The following is a 25,848-nucleotide window of genomic DNA, read 5'->3' as shown; positions in this document are numbered from 1 at the left end:
ATGCCAAATCCTAAGTCAATTTAAGTGTAATGCAAGAATAATGCTTGATGAAAGCAAGTACCAAATGTGCTTGGTTGTATTTAATTGATGTTTATAATTATTGAATTAGTTTGTTATAATTAATGCTTAAAAATTAAATTATAAGTAGTGATAATAATTTAAATTATATTAAATATTAAATATTTATATTCTTTAAATAATATAATACAACAAAAATAATTTTATTTTTAAAAAGATAGGGTAACAAGTCAATCCGTTTTGACTTAGCTTTGACCCTCCAATTTGACATATTATGAGTCAAAAACGAATTTATGAGTTAATAATTCAATCCAAATTTGGAAGTTTTGTAAGTTTCGGTGGTTCCTAATCTTCAGTTAGTTTTGAAATTTACAAAAGATTATATGTTAACAATTTTTTTAACAATTTTTTTTTCACAATAAATTATGTATCATTATTTTATTAATTTGTATATTTAAAACAAATGAATCACAAACTATCATATAAATAATTATAAAAAATCGTTAAAAACTTTTTTTTTAACAAAATGAGTGTAAGTTCTCACGGTTTATAGATGCAAATATCATTGGTTTATAAAATCTTTGTAACAGCTGTTTTGACCAAAATACCTGGAAATAACAGGGATTTTTTGAAAAAATTCTGATAATCTCTATCGATGATGATTTTTTCGATGGTTTTTATAATTGTTTCCAGGAGTTAAAACTATTAATAATAACAAAAATAACATAGGATAAAATTCATATTTTTAAGTGAAACTTAACAAATTTTGACAATCTAACTTATGAGTGATGATCTACTTTGTCAACCTTATGTAAGTTAATTGGTACGTACGAGGTATATTGTCGGAGATATTTTTCCACTCTTTTTTTCGGAATGGTGTCTTAATCTTATTTATTGAAATGTAGCTAGAAAAAGATTATGCCATGCATGAAACATTCATTGCATTTTCATAACAGAATATGATTTAAACTTACATGTATAAGCCTGCTTGAATATGAATCTTGATCCATTGATTATTGTTATTTTCTACAGAATCAATGGCCTCTTGAATTGTACTAAATTCTGCTTTCTCTTCTTTACCGACAATGATGGTTTGTGTAACATTATTTCCACCACAGTCTGTGCCTTTACCAAGACAAAAGAAACAACTGATGAACAATATTATAAGAAAACTCGTCATTTTAGACAACTATTATATGATAAAATGTTGCAAGCATAAACATCCCTTTTAATACAAACAAATGTGGTCAGTATCTGTAGACAATTATCTCAAGTCTCTTTTTTAATCACTTAAAATATTTAATTCATTAATTGCTTACTTAAATTGTTTCAAATATTTCAATTTAATTTCTCTCACAATTAATGACTTTCATAATAAAATCTTTACTATCACAGTGCATTTATATGAAAGAAGATAATGGATCAATGAATATGAGATATTACAATACAATGTTAATTAAATACATTAATTACTTTATTCAATAAATGGCTTTGGAAAAATGTTTAACTAACAAAAAATAATATTTTAGTATTAGTATTTTTTTTTAAATAATGTGACTCTGTGAATTCTAAATGAACTTTGAAATTTATTTCATTATTTAAAAAATACTATCAATTCTGAAATAATGTTAATTTCACTATTTCAATTTTTCAACTAAATCTTTATATTAAATATTTACCATTATAGGCAGAGATCCTCTACACATTTTTTTTAATATTTTATTTTTTAATTAATTTTTAAATTAAACTAATTATTTTTCTAATTTTATTGTTTATATGGTCATTTTTTAAAATCTAACTATATTTTTATTTGAACGTCTTTTTCAAACTTAACTACTTTTTTAAACTAAAATAATTATCTATAATAAAAGTATTATTTATAAAATAAATAAAAATTTATATATCATTATAAAAATTATTTACATTTTCTTTCCTAATTATAATAGTAATAACTTTATTACTTTTATCATAAAAAAGTTGAAAAAACTTTTTTATACTATTATAAGAATTATTTATACTTATTTTTATAATTATAATAATAATAATAATAATAATATTTATATTATTTTTATCATAAAAAAAGTGAATGCAGATGCCCAAGAACAAGTGTTTCTACTAATTTTAATAAAATGTTTAATTATTTTCATTTTAGATTTATTGAATAACTTTATGTAACTTTTCATTTATTATATATAACATTTAAAAAATGATAAAAGTTATATTTAAATCTATAAACTAGAATTTTAACTACGTGGTTCTTGATTTTTAAAACTAACTATTTTTTATATTCTCTTTCTCTTCTTTCTAGTTTTTAAGTTATTATTTGTCTTTTTTTTTTTTTTTTACCTTAAACAATGTGTTTTTTCATCGAAGTATATTTTTCAACTTGTAGTAGTTTAATTTGGATGTAATAATGGAAAAGAAATAAATGATATCATGTTAAGAAGTAGATTTTAAGTTTAACTAAATTTACAAAATCAATTTATAAAATAAGATTTACACACACTTATATACTATAAATTTATCTTATATATAATATATGTGGAATTTCCAACACATAATTCTTACTTTAGTAGATGTATATGAGAATGTGAGAAGGGTTTGAGGAGTTAGACATAATACTATGTCAACTATACGGTGAGTGGATGTGGTGTGGTGGCTTTTAAGGATAAGTTAAAAAAATTGAAATGACCTAAATATTTGGAATAATAATATCTTAAAACTTGCGTTAGAGAATTAAATATTAATTTTGTTTAGTTATAGATATTGTAAGCCTATAAAAATAATTTTATATAAAATTGATTTATCTAATTATTTATATCTAGTTACTACTATTATTATCGTATTAAAATGTTATGATAGACTTTTCGATTAAAAGTCTTCTATTGGAGGGTAAAATCTTGAGTTAAAGTTTCATTTATAATTTTTTGATTTATTTTTATTTTAGAAACATGAAAAATAATATTAAATCCTATAAAAATAGCAAATAAGAAAAAAAGATGTGGTAGTTCGGATAGTAGAACCTTGGGATTATAGGAAGGTCATAAGTTTAACTCCTAATTAGGAAATTTATGCATTTTTTAAACATTTTAGAATCCTTATTTGATTTTGTTGTGATGATATAAAAAGGAAAGAAAATACCGTCATTCGAGATAATGAGAACTAACTACTTTTTTTTTTTTTTGTTTTATTTGGATTAAATTATATATTTGTATTTTAGTTGGATAAAACTTATCATTTTGCTTATTGTTAGATGATATTATTTTATATGCATTTATATGTTGATGTTAAATTATTTTAATGGTTGTTTTGTTATGTTCAATTTAAAATGATAATATGAATTTTCTATAATTATTTTTAGTTGATTTGTGGTTTGAAGTTTATTAAAAATATTATGAAATTAGTTAATGTATAAAGGTAATTATTAATGATAGAATTTGTGGAAAGTTTATATTTATTTAGTTTATTATACATAAATGTAAAGTATAAAATTTTATCATGTGGTTATATAATATATCATATGTGAATTGTTTTATTATGTAGTTTACACGTAGTATAATAATGTTTTAATATATATATATATATATATATATATATATTGTAAATGAAAATTTATGTAATGTGGTGAATTAGTATTTTATTTCTAAATAACTATTATGAAATTGATGTATTCTAAAAGTTAATACGTTTAAAATTACGATTTTATTTTTTTTATCATATATGTATTTAAAGATTTAGGGTTAATATATAAGATATATTTTTGAATATAAATAATCATGTTTTTTTATTATTTTATTTATATTAAAAAATATACTTTGACAATATATATTTGAGGATGGCATCCAAGTCTTTGGGTTGGTTGAGTTATTTGTGTTGAAAAAAAATTACAAATTTAAACTTTTATTAAAATTGTTGTGGGTAAGATTATACTTATATAAACTTCAATTTTAGGTAATGTAAATTGAATAAATATTCATGATTAAACTTTTTCAAATAGTATTAATACTAATGTAAGTAAAATGTTTACATTGACTTTTTATTATTTAAAGAAAAACTTAATTGAATTAAAAAAATATATTAAAATCAAAATAAATAAAGTTTAAATGTAAAGAACAAATCATTCATTAAGCAAGATTATTCATATTACATACAAGTATATTTCTTGGTTGAGTTAACAAAGTTAACAATCGGTCAACCAATATAGTTATTAAGATAATGTATGTAAGTTGTCAACCCATCCATCACTATTGATAAAAGATGCAAAAGAAAACTTATTCAAGTCTGAAGAACTTAGTTTCTTCATCCATGGAACACGCTTCGAAGTGTTAGCTCCTGGTCCCTTACAATCAATTTCAGCATAAGTGGTCCTGCTCCTACAATAGTTTAATAAAAAATTAATCAAACATATAAAAAATACTTAAAATATAAACTAAAATTACTTTTTTTTTTAATATAATTTTGAAGGTATTTTCTAAGAGATGTATCTATTTAAACTTACTCATTTCCAGCGGCTGACCAAGCAACCCATCCTTGAGGAGTTACAATGTCAGAAAAATATGTATTTTTAAATATGACTCTTGAATAAGGATGCCATGCTCTTCCTAAATTCACCTTACAATTCCCAACAATGGAACCTCCTTCAAATACAAAACCACTAGGATCATCTGCTGACTCTCTACCATTAGCTGTCACAAATCCTGGTAAATCTGGAATTCTCCCCACAACATTGATGAAACAGTTCTACAAATAAAAAGACACATTAAAAAAATGGTTCTGTTGGGTTTATCAAGGAGGAGTTCACCGGAAAAATACAAACATCAAAGAGATACAAGTTCAACGATATAAAAAATTGACACTATCTTTCTACCAAAAACCTTAAGAAAATAAATTAATGGGTCTTTCATCTTTATATACGGGTCTACTTTCTCATTTCTATCCATGCTTGACTTAGACTAATTACACTTAGATTCCCAAGTTTCGGTAATTTATTTTAAAAATAAATTTAAAAGAAACAAGTTTACGTAACTTACCGTATAATAAGATCGTCCGTTACCATATATAAAATCAGCATAACCCTGAATGTAACAATCTTTAAAGACATGACGTCCCGAATGATCATATAGAGTGTCTTGATAACCTACAAAACTACAGTTATGGAAGAAATATTTATCTCCAAATAGTCTTGCTGCATTTGCTGGTTCGATTTTGCTTCCCACATCATAAGATTTATATTTTGTTGTGGGCACATTATATGAGTTCTGTAAATGCAATCCAGTAGATTAGTAATAAAGAATATTGAAGAATCATGAAAATGGTTGTTCTATCATTTTATTTATATGTTCACCTTGAAAGTAATGCCACTTGCAAGCACATTGTCTGGGAAAGAAAGTAATGTTGCATGATTGTTTATGGACTGGTGGTCGTAGTGACTAATGATTGTTTTTGGGGTACCCTCTCCTTCTAAAATAATGCATGGCTTGCTTATGGGAATAACAACACTTTCTCTGCACAGTTACAATCAAGAAAAGAATTCAACATGCATCAATATTGTAAATAGAAGAAAAAAAAGGAAAAATCTGTCTTGTTTATTTTGAATAAATTATGAGAGATATATACAAAAAAGTTATTACTGTAATTATTCTATAATAATGTAATATTATTACTGTAATTATTCTGTAATAATGTAACATTATTATTGTAAATAAACTATAATAATAACAATATATTCTCTCGATAATATCAGAATATGATTTATTTTCTAACAAATATAAACCTAACATTTCAGCTATTTGGACATCCAAAATTCAAATAATTATTTCTCATCATATAAGTTTTGGTGTTCGTTTTCAACTAAAGTAATTCTTGAAAATTTATTAGAGAAACATAATATTAAAGAGAGTCTAAATACATAAGAGGTTAATGACATTTTTTTTTTTTTAACTCATCCAATTCAAAATCTTATAAAAATTAGTTCATAAGTCTTCAATCTTAAACTATGTTTCATTTTAATCATTTTTATATTAGACTTAGACTTACATTTTAAATTTTAATTATTGTAATATCAGAACGAGTAGAAAAATGATGTTTTGGATAGAAAACATTTGTCATAATCATATTGTTAAAATTGTAGACAGCTAGGATTTCTGTGTTTAAAATAATAGACAACATAAGAATAGGAATACGGAGAATATTTCTGATCTAGTCAAAACTTTTGAATTTGGTTGTTCTATAAGTTGGATCATATCCTTACCAAAAGACATCATGTGTTTGATCAAAGAATGCATGAAACATTGATTGGATTTTCATAACAGAAGTGTTGTTTTTTGATTATACGTTTGATGTTATAAGAATATGATTTGAACTTACTGGTACAAGCCTGCTTTTATGTGAATCTTTACCCATTGATCATTGTTACTTCTTACAGAATCAATGGCAGCCTGAATTGTCCTGAATGCGTCGTGCCCATACTTACCAACAATTAGGGTTTGTGTAACCTTATTTCCACCACAGTCTATGGCTTTACAAAGACCAAAGAAACAACTAATGAACAAGATGGGAAGATGACTCATCCTTCTAGAAAACAACTCCATAGTATCTGTTTGAATACTTTTCTTTTAAACATAAACATAATCACTTCTTTCATTTATAACTTCAAGGAAACAAAAAGAGTTTATTTAATTAATTATTACTTAAAGTAATTCAAGTCTTTAAAATCAATTTCCATTCATAATCATTGAATTTCCCAAGAAAATATTAAATATCATAGTGCATTTCCTTAAAAAAAGACAGTGGACAAATGGACAACGGTTCCAGAGTAATTAAATGAAATATTAATTAAGTTTTTTAAGTGTTTGATAAATTTGATAATCATACCTTTTTATTTTCAATACTTTTAATCAAATGACATAATTATTAGGTAGCCCACTTGAACCTTATACGATTCTGTCAGACTCGTAGCCACATTTTATTCTATAATTTTAAAATATATAATTTTAAAGTTTTTTAATTATTTAATTTTATAAAATTAAAAATAATAAAGTGGTGACAAATTAACATAATAATTAAAACATCATTGGTTTTGATCAATCGACAACGGGACAAAAGTAGTTAAATGAAAACAATGAATTAAATATTTTTACTTGTTTGATCGAGTGAAGTGCTATGGAAAAATCTAAAAATGTCCCTTATTAGACTAATTACAGTCCTTTTAATTTTATTTTAAGAAAACTTTTAAATCTTTTTATTTTCATTTTGTTGACACTTTTATTTAGCTCTGCATTATTTATATACTTTTAGGATATTAATCGAGCATGTATAAGGATTGCTTTAGTATTTATAGTCTTTTATACGCTACCATCATTATTTTTATGTTGCAAAGAATCATTATTAAATGAATAGTTTCGGGTAATAACTTACAAGTATGGAAATATTTGTCGAAAAAGATATTGCAACAGCCACACAGTCAAACTCGAAAATTTATGCAAATTCATGAAAATTGAATAAATTTGATTTATAAATTTGTAAAATTTTATTTTAGATAAAAAAATTATATGAATAATATTTTAATTTATATAAATATAAAATTTTACATAAGTAAGGTTTATAAACATATTATTTATATTGAAAAACAAAAATACTTCCATTAATATCTATTAAATTTGATGTATTTCGAGATGTAATATTTTAACTTTTTCATTAAAAATATGACAAAAAAAATTGTGACATTAGTAGAGGGCTTAGATTTTATTGTTTAGAAAAATAATTTATTAAAAGTTAATAAATTTTGAGTCTCTATAAAATATAAAAGTTATTTGGAAAATTAATTACGATAAATCTTTAAATGAACAAATATTTATTTTGTGTTGTCGATTTGACAATATTATATAGTAGAAAATAATTTTCAATCACGATATTAATTTCAATGAATCCATGAATANATATTTATTTTGTGTTGTCGATTTGACAATATTATATAGTAGAAAATAATTTTCAATCACGATATTAATTTCAATGAATCCATGAATACTTTGTTGAGATCCTTCTTTACACTGGTATATGTATATATATATATATATATATATATATATATATATATATATATATATATATATATTAATAATTTATTTTGTTTTATATTAAGACCCCATGCAACACTTTTCAAAGAGATATTTTTTAAATAATTTGACATATGTCTCCTCTAAACCATACGACATGAGTTATTTTTCGAACAATGTTAACACCAATTTAACATAATAAATCATTTTATAAAAATATATTGGACCATATAGAGTCTTTTTAAAAAATAAAGAGTCGTATTAAATCTTTTTAAAGTATAAGAAATAAAAATATATATAAAAAATTAAACAAATCAAAGAACTAAATATAAAAACTAAATTATTAATTATGTTATTTAATATTTAATTAAATAGGCTATTATTATGCTATTATTTAATTACTTTATTTTACTAACATCTTTTAGATGTAAAATATATAATGTATTTATTGTTATTTGTTTGTTTACGTATGTAATTAAATTACAGCCGAATAGTTATTTCTAGAAGCTAGTGGGAGATTTGTTTGCAATAGAAGAATATATTATGTAATTTGTTTGTTTACTTTATTACTTTAGGAGAGTGGGAGATTTGCAGGATGATACTAAAAACAACATATATAGAACTAGCTATTCGAGTTAAAAGTATGTAGAGATTGATATTTTTATCTATACTTACTGCTATAATAAAATGAAAATGTTAGCATCGGAGGAAAATGATTGAAAATGTTACTGCTAATTTTTATCATGAAAATGAAAATGTGTAGAAATTTATATCATTATAAGTTGCATTTTATGACATCTACTACTCATCTATTCACATCAAGTAGATAATCGTTGTAAAAAAAAAAAACAATCAAAACACCAAAAACACGAAAATGTAAACTAATGTATGAAATCTTTTTTCACAAAATAAACATAATAATATTATCACATATAAACACTAGTATAAAAAAAACTTATAACGTTACGTGTTTAATGTCTAATCACTAAATAATCAAGGTTAAAAATGACCGGTAAGATGTGACATTTTTTAAATAAATACAATTATTAAACATCGTTTATAATTGTAATTCGACGTAAAAAGATTTAAAACGTCGAATGCTCCAACTTAGACGTTAAAAAGTTAGTGAATTCAATAAAAATTTAAAAAAAAAAAAAAAATTGGTTAACGCTCGTTGTATGTATGCTTCAACAATGTACTGTTTAACACAAGTAATTAAAAAAAACATAAGAAACTAAATGTAAAAGCATGGAGATAGGGAAATATGATGAATGGAAAATGTATAACGTATAGGATGATGATTATCAAGTGTACACAACCACCAAGTGTTGGTTATGACCCTTATAAGTCTATTGGTACACTTCTTAGGGGCTCCAAAAAGATGATAAGAGAAAGGAGTAGCAACTTCGGACAAATCAACTAAACAATCAACATTCTCCCAAAAAGAGACACAAAAATACTTTCAAAACATTTTAATTTATATTTAATGGGTGGTTTTACAATGGTTATGCGGTCTCCTTTTATAGGCAAATGAGTCTCATTCTATCTACTATAAGGACATTCATACAGCATCAAAATATAATTTCTTTATTCATTAAATCAATATTTACATACTTATACACCAAAACAACAAATTACTACACATATATTTCTTTTAGTATCATGCTAACAAAACTACCACTCTCCTAAAATAGTAAAGTAATACATACAAACAAACTAGCTTCTAGAAATAACAATCTAGTTATAATTTAATTACTATGCATAAACAAACAAATAAACAATAATACAATATATATTTTACATGTAAAAGTCATTAATATTGTAGTAAAATAATAAAAGCATAACATAATAATAGAATATTTACTTTTAGCTATTGAAATAACTTAATTAGTAATTTTGTTCTTATATTTAGGTATTTTATCCATTTTAGTGACAACAATCTCTTCAAGTTAAGTTGGATTAAAGCATGAAGAGATGATATAATGAAGATGAAGGTAGTAAATGTGGTTTAGGCTCACGACCTTGATGATTTAATGGTGAAGGAGTAGTGTTTAATGGTATTATATGGGATGCTCTAGTTTTAACTTTAGAGACTAATAAAATCAACGATTTGGTAGCATTTTGTTACTAATATTAAAGTGAGAATACAAGGTCAGAGACACCTTTATTTATAGGTTTAGGGTGTCTCCAATTTGTAGAAGTAAAACCCTAAAAACAAAAGCTTGACCTAACTTGGAGACCACGGTGAAAATCTTCTACAATAAGAGGAGGACATATGTGGTCATTATCTATGGAGAATCTTTTCCATTCTTAGAGTGACATGTGGCCGTCATATCTATGGAAAATCCTCTATAATGAGATAATGGCACATGGTCACACTCACATAGGTGGGATGTCCCATACTCTTTTTCACCAAGTTAAGTTAAAAATTTGGCCATATGATCAACACATGATAATGGACATTCACTTAGGTCAACATTGGGTGTTCACCTTTGTTGGCCCAAGCTCACCAAAAACCCTATATTAATTGGCCTAAAATACAAGGTTCAAAAGAAAATTCTAGAACATAAAATACAAGATCCAAATTATTCTACTCTACTATATACTCAATGATGATGGTCCAAGATGGACTAATAGAAATAGTCGAGACTCATCTTCCACAAAAGACTTCAACCTTTCTTGAATGTGTTTGACTATAACTAGGGGATATCCCATTATTTTTTCTTTATAATTTTTTTTACCGAATTCCTTTTTTATTTTATAAAAACTCAATATGATTCCTTACTTTTAAAAAGAATCAATGTGGTCTCTTATTGTTTCATGGACAAAAACTTATTATATGTATCAAAATTTGAAATGTGATACTTTACCAAATCATTTACAAGGTATTACATGTCAAAATTTGAAAGGTATTATATTTTAAACTAGAGAAATTAATTACTAAATAACATATTATCTAGATTTTGACGAGTGACTCTTTTATAAATGAAAATGACAACATTTAGTCTTGGTTTTTAAAATAAAAGAACTTAATTGAATAAAAAACATATAGAAAACAAAATGAATTTAATATCTAAATATAAAGACAAATTTATTAATTACATTTATTGGAAAGTATACAAGATGGTTCGTATTACAAACTACTATATTTCTTTCATTGAGTTTGCAAAATTAACCATCACTTAATCAATACAAGAACCTTATAACCAAACTTAGGAAAACCAAAATAAACTAAGATATTGTTGGTAAGTTGTGAACCCATCCATCACTATTGATAAAAGATGCAAAAGAAAACTTATTTAAGTCTGAAGAACTTAGTTTCTTCATCCATGCAACACGTTTCGAAGTGTCAGCTCCTGGTCCCTTACAATCAATTTCAGCATAAGTGGTCCTGCTCCTACAATAGTTTAATAAAAAATTAATCAAACATATAAAAAAAAATACGTAATATATACTATCTTTTTAATACAAATATGAAATAATATAATTTTGAAGTTATTTTCTAAGAGATGTATCTATTTAAACTTACTCATTTCCAGCGGCTGACCAAGAAACCCATCCTTGAGGAGTTACAATGTCAGAAAAATATGTATTATGAAATATGACTCTTGCATAGGGTTTCCATGCTCTTCCTAAATTAACTTTAACATTACCAACAATGGAACCTCCTTCAAATACAAAACCACTAGGATCATCTGCTGAATTTCTTCCCTGAGCTGTCACAAAACCTGGTAAATTTGGAAATCTCCCCATAGCATTGATGTAGCAGTTCTACAAATAAAAAGACACATACAAAAATGTTTCAGTATTTTATTTTGAAATAGATTCAAAAAAGAAAAGAAAAGAATCAGCTAATGTAACTTATACCTGATAATAGGATTGTCCGGAACCATATATAAAGTCGACTTCACCCTGAATGTAACAATCTTTAAAGACATGACGTCCCATAAGATCATATAAAGTGTCTTGATAACCAATAAACCTACACCTACTGAAGAAATATTTATCTCCAGACAGTCTTGCAGCATTTGCTGGTTCGATTTTATTTCCCAAATATTTATCAGTGGCCACATTATATGAGTTCTGTGAAATCAAAACAGTAGATTAGTGATGAAAAATGTTGAAGAATTACGAAAATGGTTATTCTATCATTTATTTATATATGTTATCACCTTGAAAGTAATGTCACTTGCAATCAAATTTGGTGAGAAAGAAGTGAATGTAGCATTATTGTTTATGGACTGATGGTCCCAGTGACTAACGATTGTTCGTATACCTTCTCCTTCTAAAATAATGCATGGCTTGTCAACGGGAATAACAACACTTTCCCTGCACAGTTATAATCAAGAAAAGAAATCAGCATTACTTATATTTATAATCATGAGATGTTTTTTTTTTAACTAAGATAATTCTAATCTTAGAATCACAGTAAAAAAATCATGTTGGATAGAAAAGCATTCCTTGTCAGGACCATTTGAAATTGTTAGACAGCTAGGGCAGTTTGCGTTTAAAGTCAGTGGACAACCTTGGAGAATGTTTCTGATGTAGTCAGAACTTTTGAATATAGTTGTTTGGTAGTTCTATATAAGTTGGATGAAAAGAGTTTGAGTATTCATATCCTTATCAAAATTGGAAATGTAGCTATAAAACATATTATGCTTGATCAAAGCATGCATGAAACATTCATTGGATTCTCATAACAGAAGTCATGTTTGTTGATTAATCGTTTGATGTTATAAGAATATGATTTGAACTTACATGTAGAAGCCTGCTTTTATGTGAATCTTTACCCATTGATCATTGTTACTTTTGACATAATCAATGGCAGCTTGAATTGTTCTGAATGCTTGCCCATATTTACCAACAATTAGGGTTTGTGCAACATTATTTCCACCACAGTCTGTGGCTCTACCAAGACCAAAGAAACAACTAATGAAAAATATGGGAAGAAGACTCATCCATCTAGAAAACAACTCCATAGTACAGTATATGTTGAATACTTTTTTTTTTTCTGTAAACATAAACATATCACTTGTTTCATTTATAACTTCAAGAAAACAAAAAGAGTTTATTTAATTAATTATTACTTAAGATAATTTAAGTCTTCTAAATTAATTTCCATTCATAATTTTTAACTTTTCCAAGAAAATACTAAATATCACATTGCAGTTCTTGAGAAAAGACAGTGGACAAATGGACAATGGTTCCAGAGTAAATAAATGAAATATTTTAAGTTTTTTAAGTGTTTGATAAATTTGATAATTATATCTTTTTATAGTCAATATAATGCTCACTAAAATATATTTTTTAACTGAGCCATTACTTTTAATCAAATGACATAATTATTAGGTAGTCCACTTGAACCTTATATGATTCTGTCAAACTTGTAGCCACACCTTTTTTTTCTATAATTTTTAAATTATATAATTTTAAAGTTTTTCAATTTTTTAATTATTTATTTTATAAAATTATAAACCTATAAAATTAAAAATAATAAAATAATAATGTGGCGACAAATTAACATAATAATTAAAACATCATTGGTTTGGATCAATCGGACAAAAGTAGTTAAATGAAAACAATGAATTAAATATTTTTATTTGTTACATAGAGTGAAGTGCTATGGAAAAATCTAAAATGTCCCTTATTAGACTATTTACAGTCCTTTTAATTTTATTCTAAGAAAAGTTTTAAATCTTTTCATTTTCATTTTGTTGAAACTTTTATTTAAACTATTGACTAATGTCTTTTTAAAACATATACATGTCATTTCTTCCTTTAATAACTTCAAGAAAACAAAAAAAAATGTTCATTTAATTAATTATTATTTAAAACAATTCAAGCCTTCTGAATAAATTTCTATTCATAATTAATAACTTTCCCAATATAATATTAAATATATTAAGAGACAGTGGATCAATGGTTAAGAAGACAAAAGTAATTAAATGAAGGATTAATTAAATTTTAAGTCTGTGACAAATTTAGAGATGAATATCTATTTGTTTTTATGATTTATTGAATATTTAATAAATATATATTTTCAGTCATTACTGCTTAATTTTTTTATTATAAAATTATATAACAATAAAATTATAAATTAAAAATTATAAAATTTTAAATTATACAATTCTAAAATTATAAACTTATACAATTATACAGATTACAAAGTTTTAAAATCAAAAGAGAATATATGACGAAAAATAATAAAAACATCATATACATTTCTTTAAAAGAGGACATGGGTACAAATGTAATTAAATTAATACATTGAATTATATACTTCTACTTGTTTGATTAAATGAAGTGTTACTTGCAACTTTAAATGCCACTTAACAAACCCTTTAGCGTCTTTTTATCCCTTAACTTTAAGTGAAAATTAGAATTAGTCTCTCTTCACAAAGTCTGCTGATTCATTGTTGCAATCTTCTATCTTTCTTCATATCCCTTGATTTCATCATCTACAACTATTATATACTTGTTTGTTCTTTCTATCTCTCTCTTCTTATACATCATACATCTTATAAACTTATCAATTCTACTCTCTCTATATAGGTATATATTAATGCCGATCAACCTTTTTAGTGTACATGAATATTTTTCTTGTGACATTCCCAACCTAATAACCTAAAGTGTTTTCCAACCATGTCTTTCACTCTAACTCCTTATAAGCTCACTTTGCACACAAATTTCATTTTGATCTTCCTATTGACCTCATCTCATACTTTCCATAATCCTTGATATTCATTTGTTAGCAAGTCTTTATATTATTTTCAGCAAGTTACTTCCATGAGATTATATCACTAATACGGCGAAGAGATCATTTGAATATTGAATTTTAATTTTACAACCAAAACATATCAATAAGATAAAAAAAAAATGAGTTTTTGACTTTGATTATGAATCGAAACATAAAAATTAGAATTTTATAAGCTACAATATTATGATTATTTTTATTAATTAAGCCCATTATTTTCAATGTTCTCAATTTGATTTTACCTTTTTTTTTTCAAATTGAGTTAACGTAGTATCTTTCGCCTAATTGGTGGTAATAACATCATCAAAATTAATAACATCATCAAAATTAACTTATCGACAAAAGTGATGTGACATGAACAACAAATATCAAATGTCATTGTAATGTCATCACAATGGATTTGACGAAAGAGAATATAGTGATGCATTTAAAAGAAAATTTGAACCCAATCACATTCACAATAGTAGAACGAAATTAAAAAGTCATTTTAACAAGCCTATTCAACCTACACATTAGTAATATCTATAAAAATTATAAGCACTTAATAATAAATTCTCTAATATAAATATTAAACGTACACATTTTTAACATCGTATTGATATAGAAATAAATTGTTATAAAATGTATGATTAAATTAATTGACTTATTATTGTATTTAAATGTGCTTAGTATAAGTATAAATATGCTATAGAGAAATTCAAATATAGATAAAATAAGGAATATGAGTGTTATTTTATTTATAACCTAAAGATGGCAAACTCTAAATTATGACTAGAAAAAATTTGAACGTGATTTTGAAAGAACACCCTAAGGGTGGATGCTCGATGTAATTTCTCTATAATTAAATCGTTTAATTTTTATATATCAAATAAATTCAATTTCTCATAATTTTTAATTTTAATTTTTAACTTTTATAGTTTTTTAATTCAATTTTATCCTAAATGTTATTTTAAATTAAAATAAGAAAGATAAGCAACATTCCAACTGAAACATAAATGAAAGAAATATTATATTATTTTATTACAAACATAAGAAAGAGAAAGGTTAATATTTTTTTATAAGCTACAAAGATTTTGAGGCGAGTTAATCTCTGTCCTAAAATTAGATAGAGTACAACCGAAAAAGGCTAATAATATTTTCCGAACCTATATTTAACAAATATTATAACCTACTCTAAATAACCTAACAAAAACTATTATCTTTCAATTAATAAAATTCTGTGCTTAGCAGCTAGCACTCGTTGATACATTATTAGTTGAATTCCAGAAAGTACGAGGTATACAATTTGAAGCATAAAAGAAAACCAACCCCCAAAGCCAGGAGCGGATTACAACATGAAATGGACTATAAATATATCTATAAAGCCAAGGGAAACAAATATACATTGGAAGTTCCCATCTTCGATAGCTGTAACCCACGGCGACCTTCGCATTAATCAGTAAAACTGTACAAGTCTCATGAAATAAACTTTCAACGTTGTCAATCTTATCCATTGAAAAATTGAAAACATTTAAAATAAATGGGCCCCGAAAGAACATCAATCAGCGATAGCGTTGATTTCCGTAGTCCTAAGTTCCACAGATGTAAGTTGCAACTTCGTCCACTCTACCCATAACTGGCACAATAATCAGCAAAATTAGCTATCGTTCCAACTTGTTTGGATAATTTAGTCCCTTGATCGATCTATTAATGGACCAAGTATAATAATGAATCACGCTAACTGCTTGACTGTCAATAAAGTACATTATGTGATTTGCTTTTCTTGGCAAACTAATCTCATTGCCTTTCCTTTCACCATCAGATGATTGGCAATAAATAAAATTAATGAAGCTTGTATAAACTCAATAAGTAAGACATGTGCATGCATGTAACGTTTTCGATTAATTGATAGGACAGTCAACAGCATTAATTGGCATATGCTACTTCATGGAGCTGCATTTTGATCAATCAACTCTTTCTGCTATTTTTTGAAACATGCATGCATCAAATAAAAGACAGCTAGAAACTACCAGTGAAGGAGATAAATTCAGTGATATACCTTATAGTTAACTTGGTTCTTAAGAATGAAGAACGTAGCAATCACAAAAACTTGGTCTTTGGCTAGTCTGCTGTTCAATCCTATTTGATCTTTGACCCAGCTATCAGGTCAACACTTTGTTAACGAAGACAAGGAATAATATCAGCACAGATAGTTCCAGCATGAACTTTGGGGCCGTCGTGTGTTCAAGAATTTGCTGCCACCTGTAAGTTCAACCAGTAGATAGCTGCTGGTAAAGCCTGTTATCCATTTTCGTCTTCATTACAATCAGATGTCACTCAAAAACATAGATAACCACACAAAACTAAACCAAACAAATGAAGCAAACATACTCAAGAAATTATCAAGTAAATACATACAAGGGTATGTTTTACTCAGGATAAGGCATAGCATGCTTTACAATTATATGTTTTACAAGTTACTTTAATTTCAAAGCATTCTGACCCACTATTCTCTCAACTATAGGTATCCGTATTGTCATCTAGCCCAACCCAATTAGCCATGGAATCATCAAATATTTACGAGGACCATAGGCAACTAAAACTAGTATGGTATGCCAAGAACTTAGTCAGTGAATATGCATACCAATTTCCCCCAAATGAAGAGCTGTTTCCCTCATTTATTTCTTCCTTCGCAAGTTCTTCAAGTATAGCACGTTGTCGTTCATTGATTGCACTAAAAGAATGAGTAGACCAGAAGTGAGTTGATGCAAATCCAACTTGGAAGAAAGCATATCAGAGTTTATTGTAAGGATAATCAAAGAAGAAAAGGCAAAGCACTATCCAGATACCATTTATCGTAAGGCACAAAAAACATCACATATAAGCAAATTCAATAAGATATGGTGCAAATTCAACCCGTAGCAGCAAGCATTGACCAAACAAGCATAAACAGTAACACAATAAGTAGTAAAATGACTATAAAGGTACTGCAAAATAATGGGTCATACCCACGAGTTGCTACTCCTTGCATTGTTTTTGTTAGATGTAACAGGGCTTAGGCCCATCTCTTTGTACTTTTCTACTTATAAATGCATATTCTTGTGTGTTCTACACACATTAGAGATTTAGTCTATATGCCTTTCTCTCCCTTTTATTTTGACATTGCATGGGTTAACCTCTGCTAAACTCTTTTTTTTTGGAAAATTTTCTCCGACACTGTTCTTAGTTGTTGTTTTTCCAACCAATTGTTTTTCTCCACCACTGTACTAAACCACCTAATATGATATCCTCCATGTGACACCACAATTGTGATTGTCCAGGGTGACCACCACACAACATTTCATGGTTATGTAAAATATTTTATCAGTATTAAAGTGGTGCAATCAAAAGAAGGTGTTATCATTTCACAAAGAAAATATACTCTTGATACTTAAGAGGAGACTCACTTGGGAATTTGCAAGCTCATTGATAGTCCTATAAACTTGAATCAAAAGTAGACCAAGGTGAAATGTTTTCAAAACCCAGAGATATAGGGGGTTGGTGGGAAACTCGTCTATCTTATTATGACAAGACTCAATTTTTCTTTTCCAATGGGAGTTGTAAGTCAATTTATACAAAAATCTCACATTGATTACTAGAATGTTGTGATTTGCATTCTCAAATATGTAAAAGGGACCCTAGGACAAGGATTGTGGTATGAGAACCCAAGTCTTAAGGTATTGTGATGCAAATTGGGTTTGTTGTCTCATTCAGGAGAGATCTACCACGAGATATTGTGTATTCCTTGGATGGAATCTTATATCTAAAGGGAAATAGGAGCTTTGACAATAATGTAATCCATTTTCCACAATGTCATAATATCAACCAATATAAGGAAAAGTATTGCTTCTTTACATTATAAATAACATATTCCTAAAGGCTGAGGTCTTTTAAGTTAAACTACAACAAAAGATGAGTGCAAGGAACGTACATGGGAAGGTTAATACGAAACCGTACATATTGATCCCCATGATGTACAAGAAACCCATGCTTTGGAAGTCCTGCATTAACAATTATGGTAAATATACTTTTCGAGCACCACAAAAGAAACAGACTAAAACCTCGTCAAAAAAACTGTCCATAAAGAGAACATTTCATTTAACCTTTGCCTCTAAGTACCAGAAGCTGTCCATGTTGAACACCCTTGGGTATCTGATGGGAACACAATCGCAGAATATTAGACAAAGAATGGTCAAAACAAGAAGTCATAAATTGACAATGGAAACAATATGATAAAAACCAGTTCAGGTACAAGTGAATGAATGAAATTTATTAAGAACACTCCTGGACTCTCGAAAGGTCGAAGTCTCCCTCAATTTCTATACAAATATTCTCACAATGTATGACCCAACTCTCAATCCCTGTCTATTTATATACATCATCAGTCACTGGACTCACTAATTGAATAAACACTTAACTAACAAACAGCCAGGCTTGTTTTTCTCCCACCAAAAGAAGTCCCTTCAGCATTAAGATTTAGATCATAAATTTGGAATACAGCAATTACAATGTTAAGCAGGAAAGTTATCATTTTGACAAAAAAATGTTACAATGGCTACTACTGTCCTATTGTGTGACACTTCAGCACGTGATTGACTACTATGGACTTAATTGTGTACACTCTTGTACTGTACGTCTTTAAAGCTTATGGGATTTAGGGTTAGAGGAGGGGAAAAGAGATTATAACACCAGATTGCATCTATTAACTAAGATGCATTGCAATGTATGCACATTAGTGTGATCGTAAAACCTAGAACACTAACTCTTTTTTATACGAATATAATCCCAACTAGTTAGGGAAACAAACCATATGACAGAATAAGGAATATAATAGTCAAGCCTAAAAGATATTGAGAGGATAGGAGAGAGTAATCACTGGAGATAATCTAAGGTATTGTGTGATAAGATATTTTCATATATTCCAACATTCTGGAGGTTTAAGAAGAACGTCTCTCAAGACACCACTCATGAGGAAAACCTTGATACAAAAGAAAAAGAGGGGTATGCTACACTTATATATCATTTCAATTTCAGTCTAATAAAAATATTTTATTGATGAAGTTGTCTAAAATCACTCAACAGGAAAAGATCAAATAGTATCAGTAAAAACTGTAGGGATTCATTGGTGGTAATCTATAATTAACATGCCTTGACCTTTAAATGAGCCATACTCCATTCCTCTAAACTACTCTATGCAAAAAAAAAAAAAAAAAAAAAAAAAAAAAAAAAAACATATTGAAAATAAATCTTGTTTTACTTTTAATTGCATCTTCCCGGATAAAGTAGGCACCTCAACTTCGCCACCAAGAATAGCCTGCAATAATAAAGCTTTTGTTTGATTAATAACACTGAAATCAACTTAGGTGCACTTTCAATCAGATAATTAAGATGCAAAAGATGGTATGTGCAAGTGTCATATAGTGGGACTCATTTAAATAATATTTTCTAATAAAATGCATGTAATGGCTCTTGAGGAAATACAGAATTAGAGTGAATTTGAGAGAGCATGTAATCCCCCCTCTAGTTTCATATTTATAATATCTTGGGATACATCAAACAGTAATGAAAGCGTAGAACATATCTAGTTCTCACCTGTGTAAACCTAATATTAGACTCCACGTAGATATCTGCACCATCTCTGGTAAAGATTGAATCCTCTGCCACCTATATCAACAGAAAAAAAAAAAAAAAAAAGTATGCTTCAATAAGAATAGAAGTATAGAACATAATTTGCCACAACAAACAAACATGTAAATAGTACTATTGCAGAAAGCACATTACTGGTTTGAAATTTTATACAGTGACATATAACCAAGATGGAAAAGAATACTGAGACAGCGTTATAAAATTTGCCTCCATAATTACATGATCTAAGAAAGCAAAGCACTTCTATGATGTTGCACTTACCTGACCCTAACTAGACTACTGGTAAATAACCTTTTGAGGTACTAACCTATTAACCCTAGGAAAGAGTTAGATATTTTTTCTTGAGCGGGCCAAAGTAAAAGAAGCTTGTACACTTGTAAGATTATTTATATCAAGAGTTTTTACTGATGACACAAATGTCATGGTGTTCAGGGTTTAACTTATCAAGTAAACTCAAACTTTACAAAAGAATTCTTGAAAATATTTCATCAAAGAAAGTGTAACAATCTAACAAAACATAAAACCAACTTTGTTAAGTTATTTAAATTTTATGAATATTGAGTCGATTTCCATTTTGGAAATCCCTAGTCTTAACTTTTATGAGTATTTAAGTTATTTAAATGTTACACTGCTCTATTCATGAATACAGTTTTAGTTTACGAAATCAAATTGGTTTTGGAAAGGGCTATTGATGGTAATAATATTCATTGAAGGACTAATGTAAAGTCAACAGTACCTAGAAGACTAATTTATGTCAAATGCGTCCTTGGATAACCAGAACGGACATTAGCTCCATTATGTACGCTAAGAAGAATATAGTTTTTAATGAGTACAGACACGAGGGCAAGAATGCTTAAATCTGAAAAAAAAAAAATGTATGAAGCAAATACTTATGAGTTAAGGAGACAAAGCATTGTACATTAAGTGAAGCAGGTTTTACAGTTTTGAACTTACAATGAAGGAAGTTACATGAAAAAAAAAAAGTACTCTGAGAACGCGAGCCCAAAGTTTAGAATTAATATTTTCTTTAATAACTTTTCAGGCTATCTAGGGAGGCACTGGCCCCAGCTTGCCAAAATGCCCCTCTGCTACATCATAAATCTAATGTGTCTATAGGCCTTTTAATTTTTAAATTGAGTAGACCTAATTTTGAACTGCCGAAGATAACTATTATGCGTGCCCAAATGAATCTCAGATTTATAATGAAATATGTCACATTGAGGAAGAATTGGTTGTGCGTGCTTCCCAAACAAGCACTATTTCCCTCTAAATTACTAAAGTTGGTTAAAACCACAGATCAATAGGCCAGCAGATAGCATATTGTGAGATATACACTATATATTTGGACAGAACATTGCCTTTATTTTAATGTATAAACTTCCAGATCGGCCTACACTTCCAGCAGCATTCCCTCCTTCTGGCACATGGATTGTATCTCCCGAATCCACACCTATCAATTCATGGAAAACTATGATAAGAATGGGGGGAGGGGAGGATTATTCTTTGAATAAAATATAAGAGGCAGAATGTAAACCAAACCCACGCAGGGCAGGGCAGCAACAACCAAGTTGTATTCCACTATGTTCAGTTACATTGATGAGCTCTAACCAACAAACATCAGGTAAGTTTGTCACAAGTATCAAAACCAACCTGCTGGTATAGTAACTTTAACCTCTTTAACCCCTTCAACCACCCCAGATCCTCTACATGTTACACAAAAGCCCTGCACCAATAAGATAGAGAAAATACAAATTATGCAAGATTATGGCACAAAATAGATAACCAACAATACAAAACTACTCGACATGGAATTTATGAAACACCTTTGCAATTCGGCCTGATCCTTTACAGGTTATGCATGTTGATGTAAATGGGGGGATTGTAACCTGGCAAAATACATCACAACCAAGATTAAAGAATATAATATTAAGTAATAATCAACATTGCTTTTTGAAGGCACTTACTCGACCTAAGCCCCTACATGTTGGACAAACTATTGGAACGGCATCAAGAGGATGGCCCTGCCCATCTGGATTCATACAATGAAAGTGTTTGGCATCAAATTTTTATGTGCACAAGATTATGTGCTAAACTTCTTTTGTAATCAAAATTTATTCATATGAAAACAATATTTTTCCATTTCCTAAACCATTAATAACAAATGGAAAATAAAAAGGTTTTCTTGATTCCCAAAATATATGAACTTTACTCACTACAATAATCACAGGGAACGAATGCATCAAATGACACATGTTTGGTGCATCCTCTTGCAGCTTCTGAGAAAGTAAGAGACAACTCCACCTATCAGCATAGCATTAAGCAAAAGATTAAGTATGTAAAAGTAGGAATATATGTCAAGCTACAGAGGAACAATGGTTAAGCTAACCTCTATGTTTGATGAGAATTGAGTAGTTGCTTCTTCAAATATCTGGTACATCAAGAAAATTGCGAGATTTCCTCTTCACAATATTTTACGAAATGAATCCAAAAGCATAAAGAATGTGTATGCACTAGTGTGTAGAGAGACAGAAGGTGGGTATCATGTAAGAGCATCCAAGCAAGGTAAGAAGTGATAGTGACCATTCAACGAATGCTCAATAATAAATCAAGCAAAACCAATTTTGACCATTCATATGTAATCACATGACCAAGATAATATATATTCAATTAATTTATTTATTAATTAATAAAAGAAGACATGATTTCGAGAGCCAAAAAATACCTCAGAGAATACTTTATGAAATGAATCCGAAAAATGAGAACGATAGGCATTTCTAAACCTTTCTGCATCACCATGATTATATCCTGTATCTTCTGAACCACGAGAACGCATCTTCAATTGAAAAAAGGGTTCATTGGAGAAAATAATGGAAAAATGTTATTTAACTCAACATCACAAATAAGAGTTATTTATGAATTAAAGAAATTTTGGACAGCGTTAAACAATTGAAGCTCCAGAAATGTTGAACAGTGGCTAATATTTTGAATTTAAAATTCTAAAGTATATAAAAACTACCTCGTTGTACTGTGCTCTCTTTTTAGAGTCTCTCAATGTCTGAAATTACATAGCAAAACAGAAAGTGAAAATATCAATGTTAGTTAATTAGTTTATACCATGAACAGTGTAACTTGAAGAAGGGAGGGGTAAACATGTCTGAAAATGCAATAGAAAAAACTAAAATTTCATAAAATGATAATAATGACCTCATAAGCTTCTCTTATATCTTGAAATTTCCTTTTAGCAGATGGATTGTTCTTGTTTGCATCTGGATGGTACTTTTTAGCGAGCTGCACAACACAGAAAAGTGTGTCATGATGAATTATTAACTAAAATAAGACCTTTAATTTTTTAATATTGTTGTCAAAACAGTGTGATTATGGAATATATAGACATTTCCAGTTTCTACTTTGAAGTAATTCTCCTACTGTTTTTTTGCTAAAATTGCTTATATTGAGTACTATACTACTCAAGCAAAAACCTTTGTTTATAATCTCAATCTCAAAACCCAAATTTATAGTTAACATCTACCTTGCTTCCACAATCAAAACTATATTGCCCACAGAAAACATGATTTAAGGATACTTTTTATGTCTCTGTTATGCTCATTGAAGACTAAATAGAACATGAACTCAAAGATGAATCCTAATGTAAGCCTATCCTTATAAGAAAGTCCCCGGTCTTACTTTCATGAGTTCTTAAAAAGTATTCCTCCATACATGTCTTTTATAGATCAGACACAAGCATATAAACAGTTAAACCAAGTTTAGTAACTATAAGATTTTCCTATCTTATAGTTTGGTAGATATATTATCTTTATCTTTTATGTTTAGTAAGTTTGTTATTATTTCTTATTTGTATTTGAGTTAGGCTTAGAGTACTCTTCTTACCATAGTTAAACCTTGTTTGATAACATTAAATCTTCTTACCATAGTTAAACCTTGTTTGATAACATTAAATATTGTCGTGACTGAGAATAGATCATCTAATCTGACATTGCTGTCACTCTTAAAAAGTACAAGGCAATTGAAATAAAATATTCCTCCAACTGAGAATAGACTAATTTGCGATTCTTGACACTCCTACCAGGTTCAAATCGATTGAATGAAATTTCATCTCTCCTACAAAAAGTGTTCGAGATGAAAATTGAATCATCCCCATTCCCCAAACAAAACATGACAATTTTCCAATAGACTTCACTTTCGCTCTACCTAGCCTAACAAGTATAGATTTCATCAATCAATGTGTCCTAAGCCATACAAAACAAGAGATTCCAGATACTCACGCACCAAGTGAAAGGCCTTCTTTATCTCATCTTGACTGGCATTTTCAGGAACACCAAGAACTCGATAGTAGTCTCGGTCAGCTGAAGAAGACAATGCTGGGACAATACAAGCAGAGAGGGAAACCAAATGAAAACCTCAAGGTATAGACATCACAGATCACCAATATTAATAAAAACAATGCAATTCACATCACATCCAACAAAACCTGTGGCATGGAAATAACGATATCTAAACGGTATTCTCGGAATCACAGACTCCTCTGTTTTCCTGACGAAACCGCAACTGACCAAAGCTGATACGCAGAACAACAATTCCGTTTAAGAAATATCGAAAAACTAATAATTATGCAATAAACACGAAAAATTTGAAACGTGCCCCGAGCCAGCAAAAACGATTGGCCAGCCGACAAGAATTTGCTGAATGTCGATTCTCCTTTGTCCACGAGCGATTCTGAGGTCACAGACGAAAGCAAATGGCGCCGATACTGCATTGGGAGAATCCATAGTGTGAACGATTCCAGAAAAAAGGAACGGAGATTTTGAATAGTTTAGAAATTTGTCGTTCCTCCACTTACAGGCGTTAAACGCGTGAACCTTCTCATTCGCGTCAAAGGCGTGTGGATTAGTTATATCACTGCGCAATAGAGATGGAAGAAGTGTGTGAGCCCGCAAATCTGCTTAATAGGGTATCGGAACAGCGATGAATTGTTATCGGCGACTAAGTAATAGATTCCGGTGGCGGTGGCGCCTGCTCACAGATTTTTGGGCGTCGGGGTTTAGCGTAGTGGGTTTAGGTTCGGGCTTAACATTTACGACTTATGTAACGAGGTCGTTTCATTTCAGTTCCTGCGAGCAGTCACTGCATTACCCAATTTTGTTTGTCTTTGACAAAATTCAATTACTAATTATAATCATGATTTTGATTTCATTTTTATAATTAAAATTCAAAATAAATAAATACTTCGGAATATATATGGACTACATTACACTTTTTCTGCTTTCATCTAATGCTTCTTCTTTATAAGTTACTACATAAATATTTCTTTATTATTTTAACAATATAACTTAAATGATT

At 28.4% G+C, this 25,848-nt stretch overlaps 3 protein-coding genes across 5 annotated transcripts; all 3 read right to left on the bottom strand.

Annotated features, from left to right (window-relative positions):
• Nucleotides 1–4,225: 4,225 nt before the first annotated feature.
• On the bottom strand, nucleotides 4,226–6,608 carry LOC106763222 (putative pectinesterase 10). Its single transcript, XM_014647429.1, has 5 exons — nucleotides 6,385–6,608; nucleotides 5,363–5,522; nucleotides 5,049–5,276; nucleotides 4,517–4,758; nucleotides 4,226–4,391 (listed from the first exon to the last, which is right to left on the bottom strand). Exons 1-5 carry the CDS (start codon nucleotides 6,606–6,608, stop codon nucleotides 4,226–4,228), a joined length of 1,020 nt encoding a protein of 339 aa, XP_014502915.1.
• A 4,695-nt stretch (nucleotides 6,609–11,303) lies between these two features.
• On the bottom strand, nucleotides 11,304–13,051 carry LOC106763220 (putative pectinesterase 10). The gene is made up of 5 exons (XM_014647428.1): nucleotides 12,831–13,051; nucleotides 12,245–12,401; nucleotides 11,940–12,155; nucleotides 11,602–11,843; nucleotides 11,304–11,469 (listed from the first exon to the last, which is right to left on the bottom strand). Exons 1-5 carry the CDS (start codon nucleotides 13,049–13,051, stop codon nucleotides 11,304–11,306), a joined length of 1,002 nt encoding a protein of 333 aa, XP_014502914.1.
• A 2,958-nt stretch (nucleotides 13,052–16,009) lies between these two features.
• On the bottom strand, nucleotides 16,010–25,631 carry LOC106763859 (chaperone protein dnaJ 1, mitochondrial). 3 transcript variants are annotated; one of them, XM_014648023.2, is made up of 20 exons: nucleotides 25,349–25,631; nucleotides 25,150–25,258; nucleotides 24,980–25,066; nucleotides 24,778–24,869; nucleotides 23,695–23,778; nucleotides 23,507–23,545; nucleotides 23,213–23,323; nucleotides 22,877–22,918; nucleotides 22,704–22,791; nucleotides 22,455–22,519; nucleotides 22,314–22,376; nucleotides 22,141–22,213; nucleotides 21,849–21,940; nucleotides 20,437–20,508; nucleotides 20,102–20,158; nucleotides 18,948–18,996; nucleotides 18,776–18,845; nucleotides 17,450–17,539; nucleotides 16,865–17,067; nucleotides 16,010–16,441 (listed from the first exon to the last, which is right to left on the bottom strand). In XM_014648023.2, exons 1-19 carry the CDS (start codon nucleotides 25,373–25,375, stop codon nucleotides 16,968–16,970), a joined length of 1,410 nt encoding a protein of 469 aa, XP_014503509.1. In that variant the 5' UTR covers nucleotides 25,376–25,631; the 3' UTR covers nucleotides 16,010–16,441; nucleotides 16,865–16,967. The 3 variants fall into 3 exon arrangements, with proteins under 3 accessions (XP_014503509.1, XP_022637546.1, XP_014503510.1); XM_022781825.1 differs by lacking the exon at nucleotides 24,980–25,066; XM_014648024.2 differs by lacking the exon at nucleotides 16,010–16,441 and having other exon boundaries at nucleotides 16,924–17,103.
• Nucleotides 25,632–25,848: the final 217 nt, after the last annotated feature.

Source organism: Vigna radiata, chromosome 6 (genome assembly GCF_000741045.1).
Source record: "Vigna radiata var. radiata cultivar VC1973A chromosome 6, Vradiata_ver6, whole genome shotgun sequence".
NCBI lineage: Eukaryota > Viridiplantae > Streptophyta > Magnoliopsida > Fabales > Fabaceae > Vigna > Vigna radiata.
Note: the sequence above shows the minus strand (reverse complement) of the source record. Positions and strands in the feature narration are given on the sequence as shown.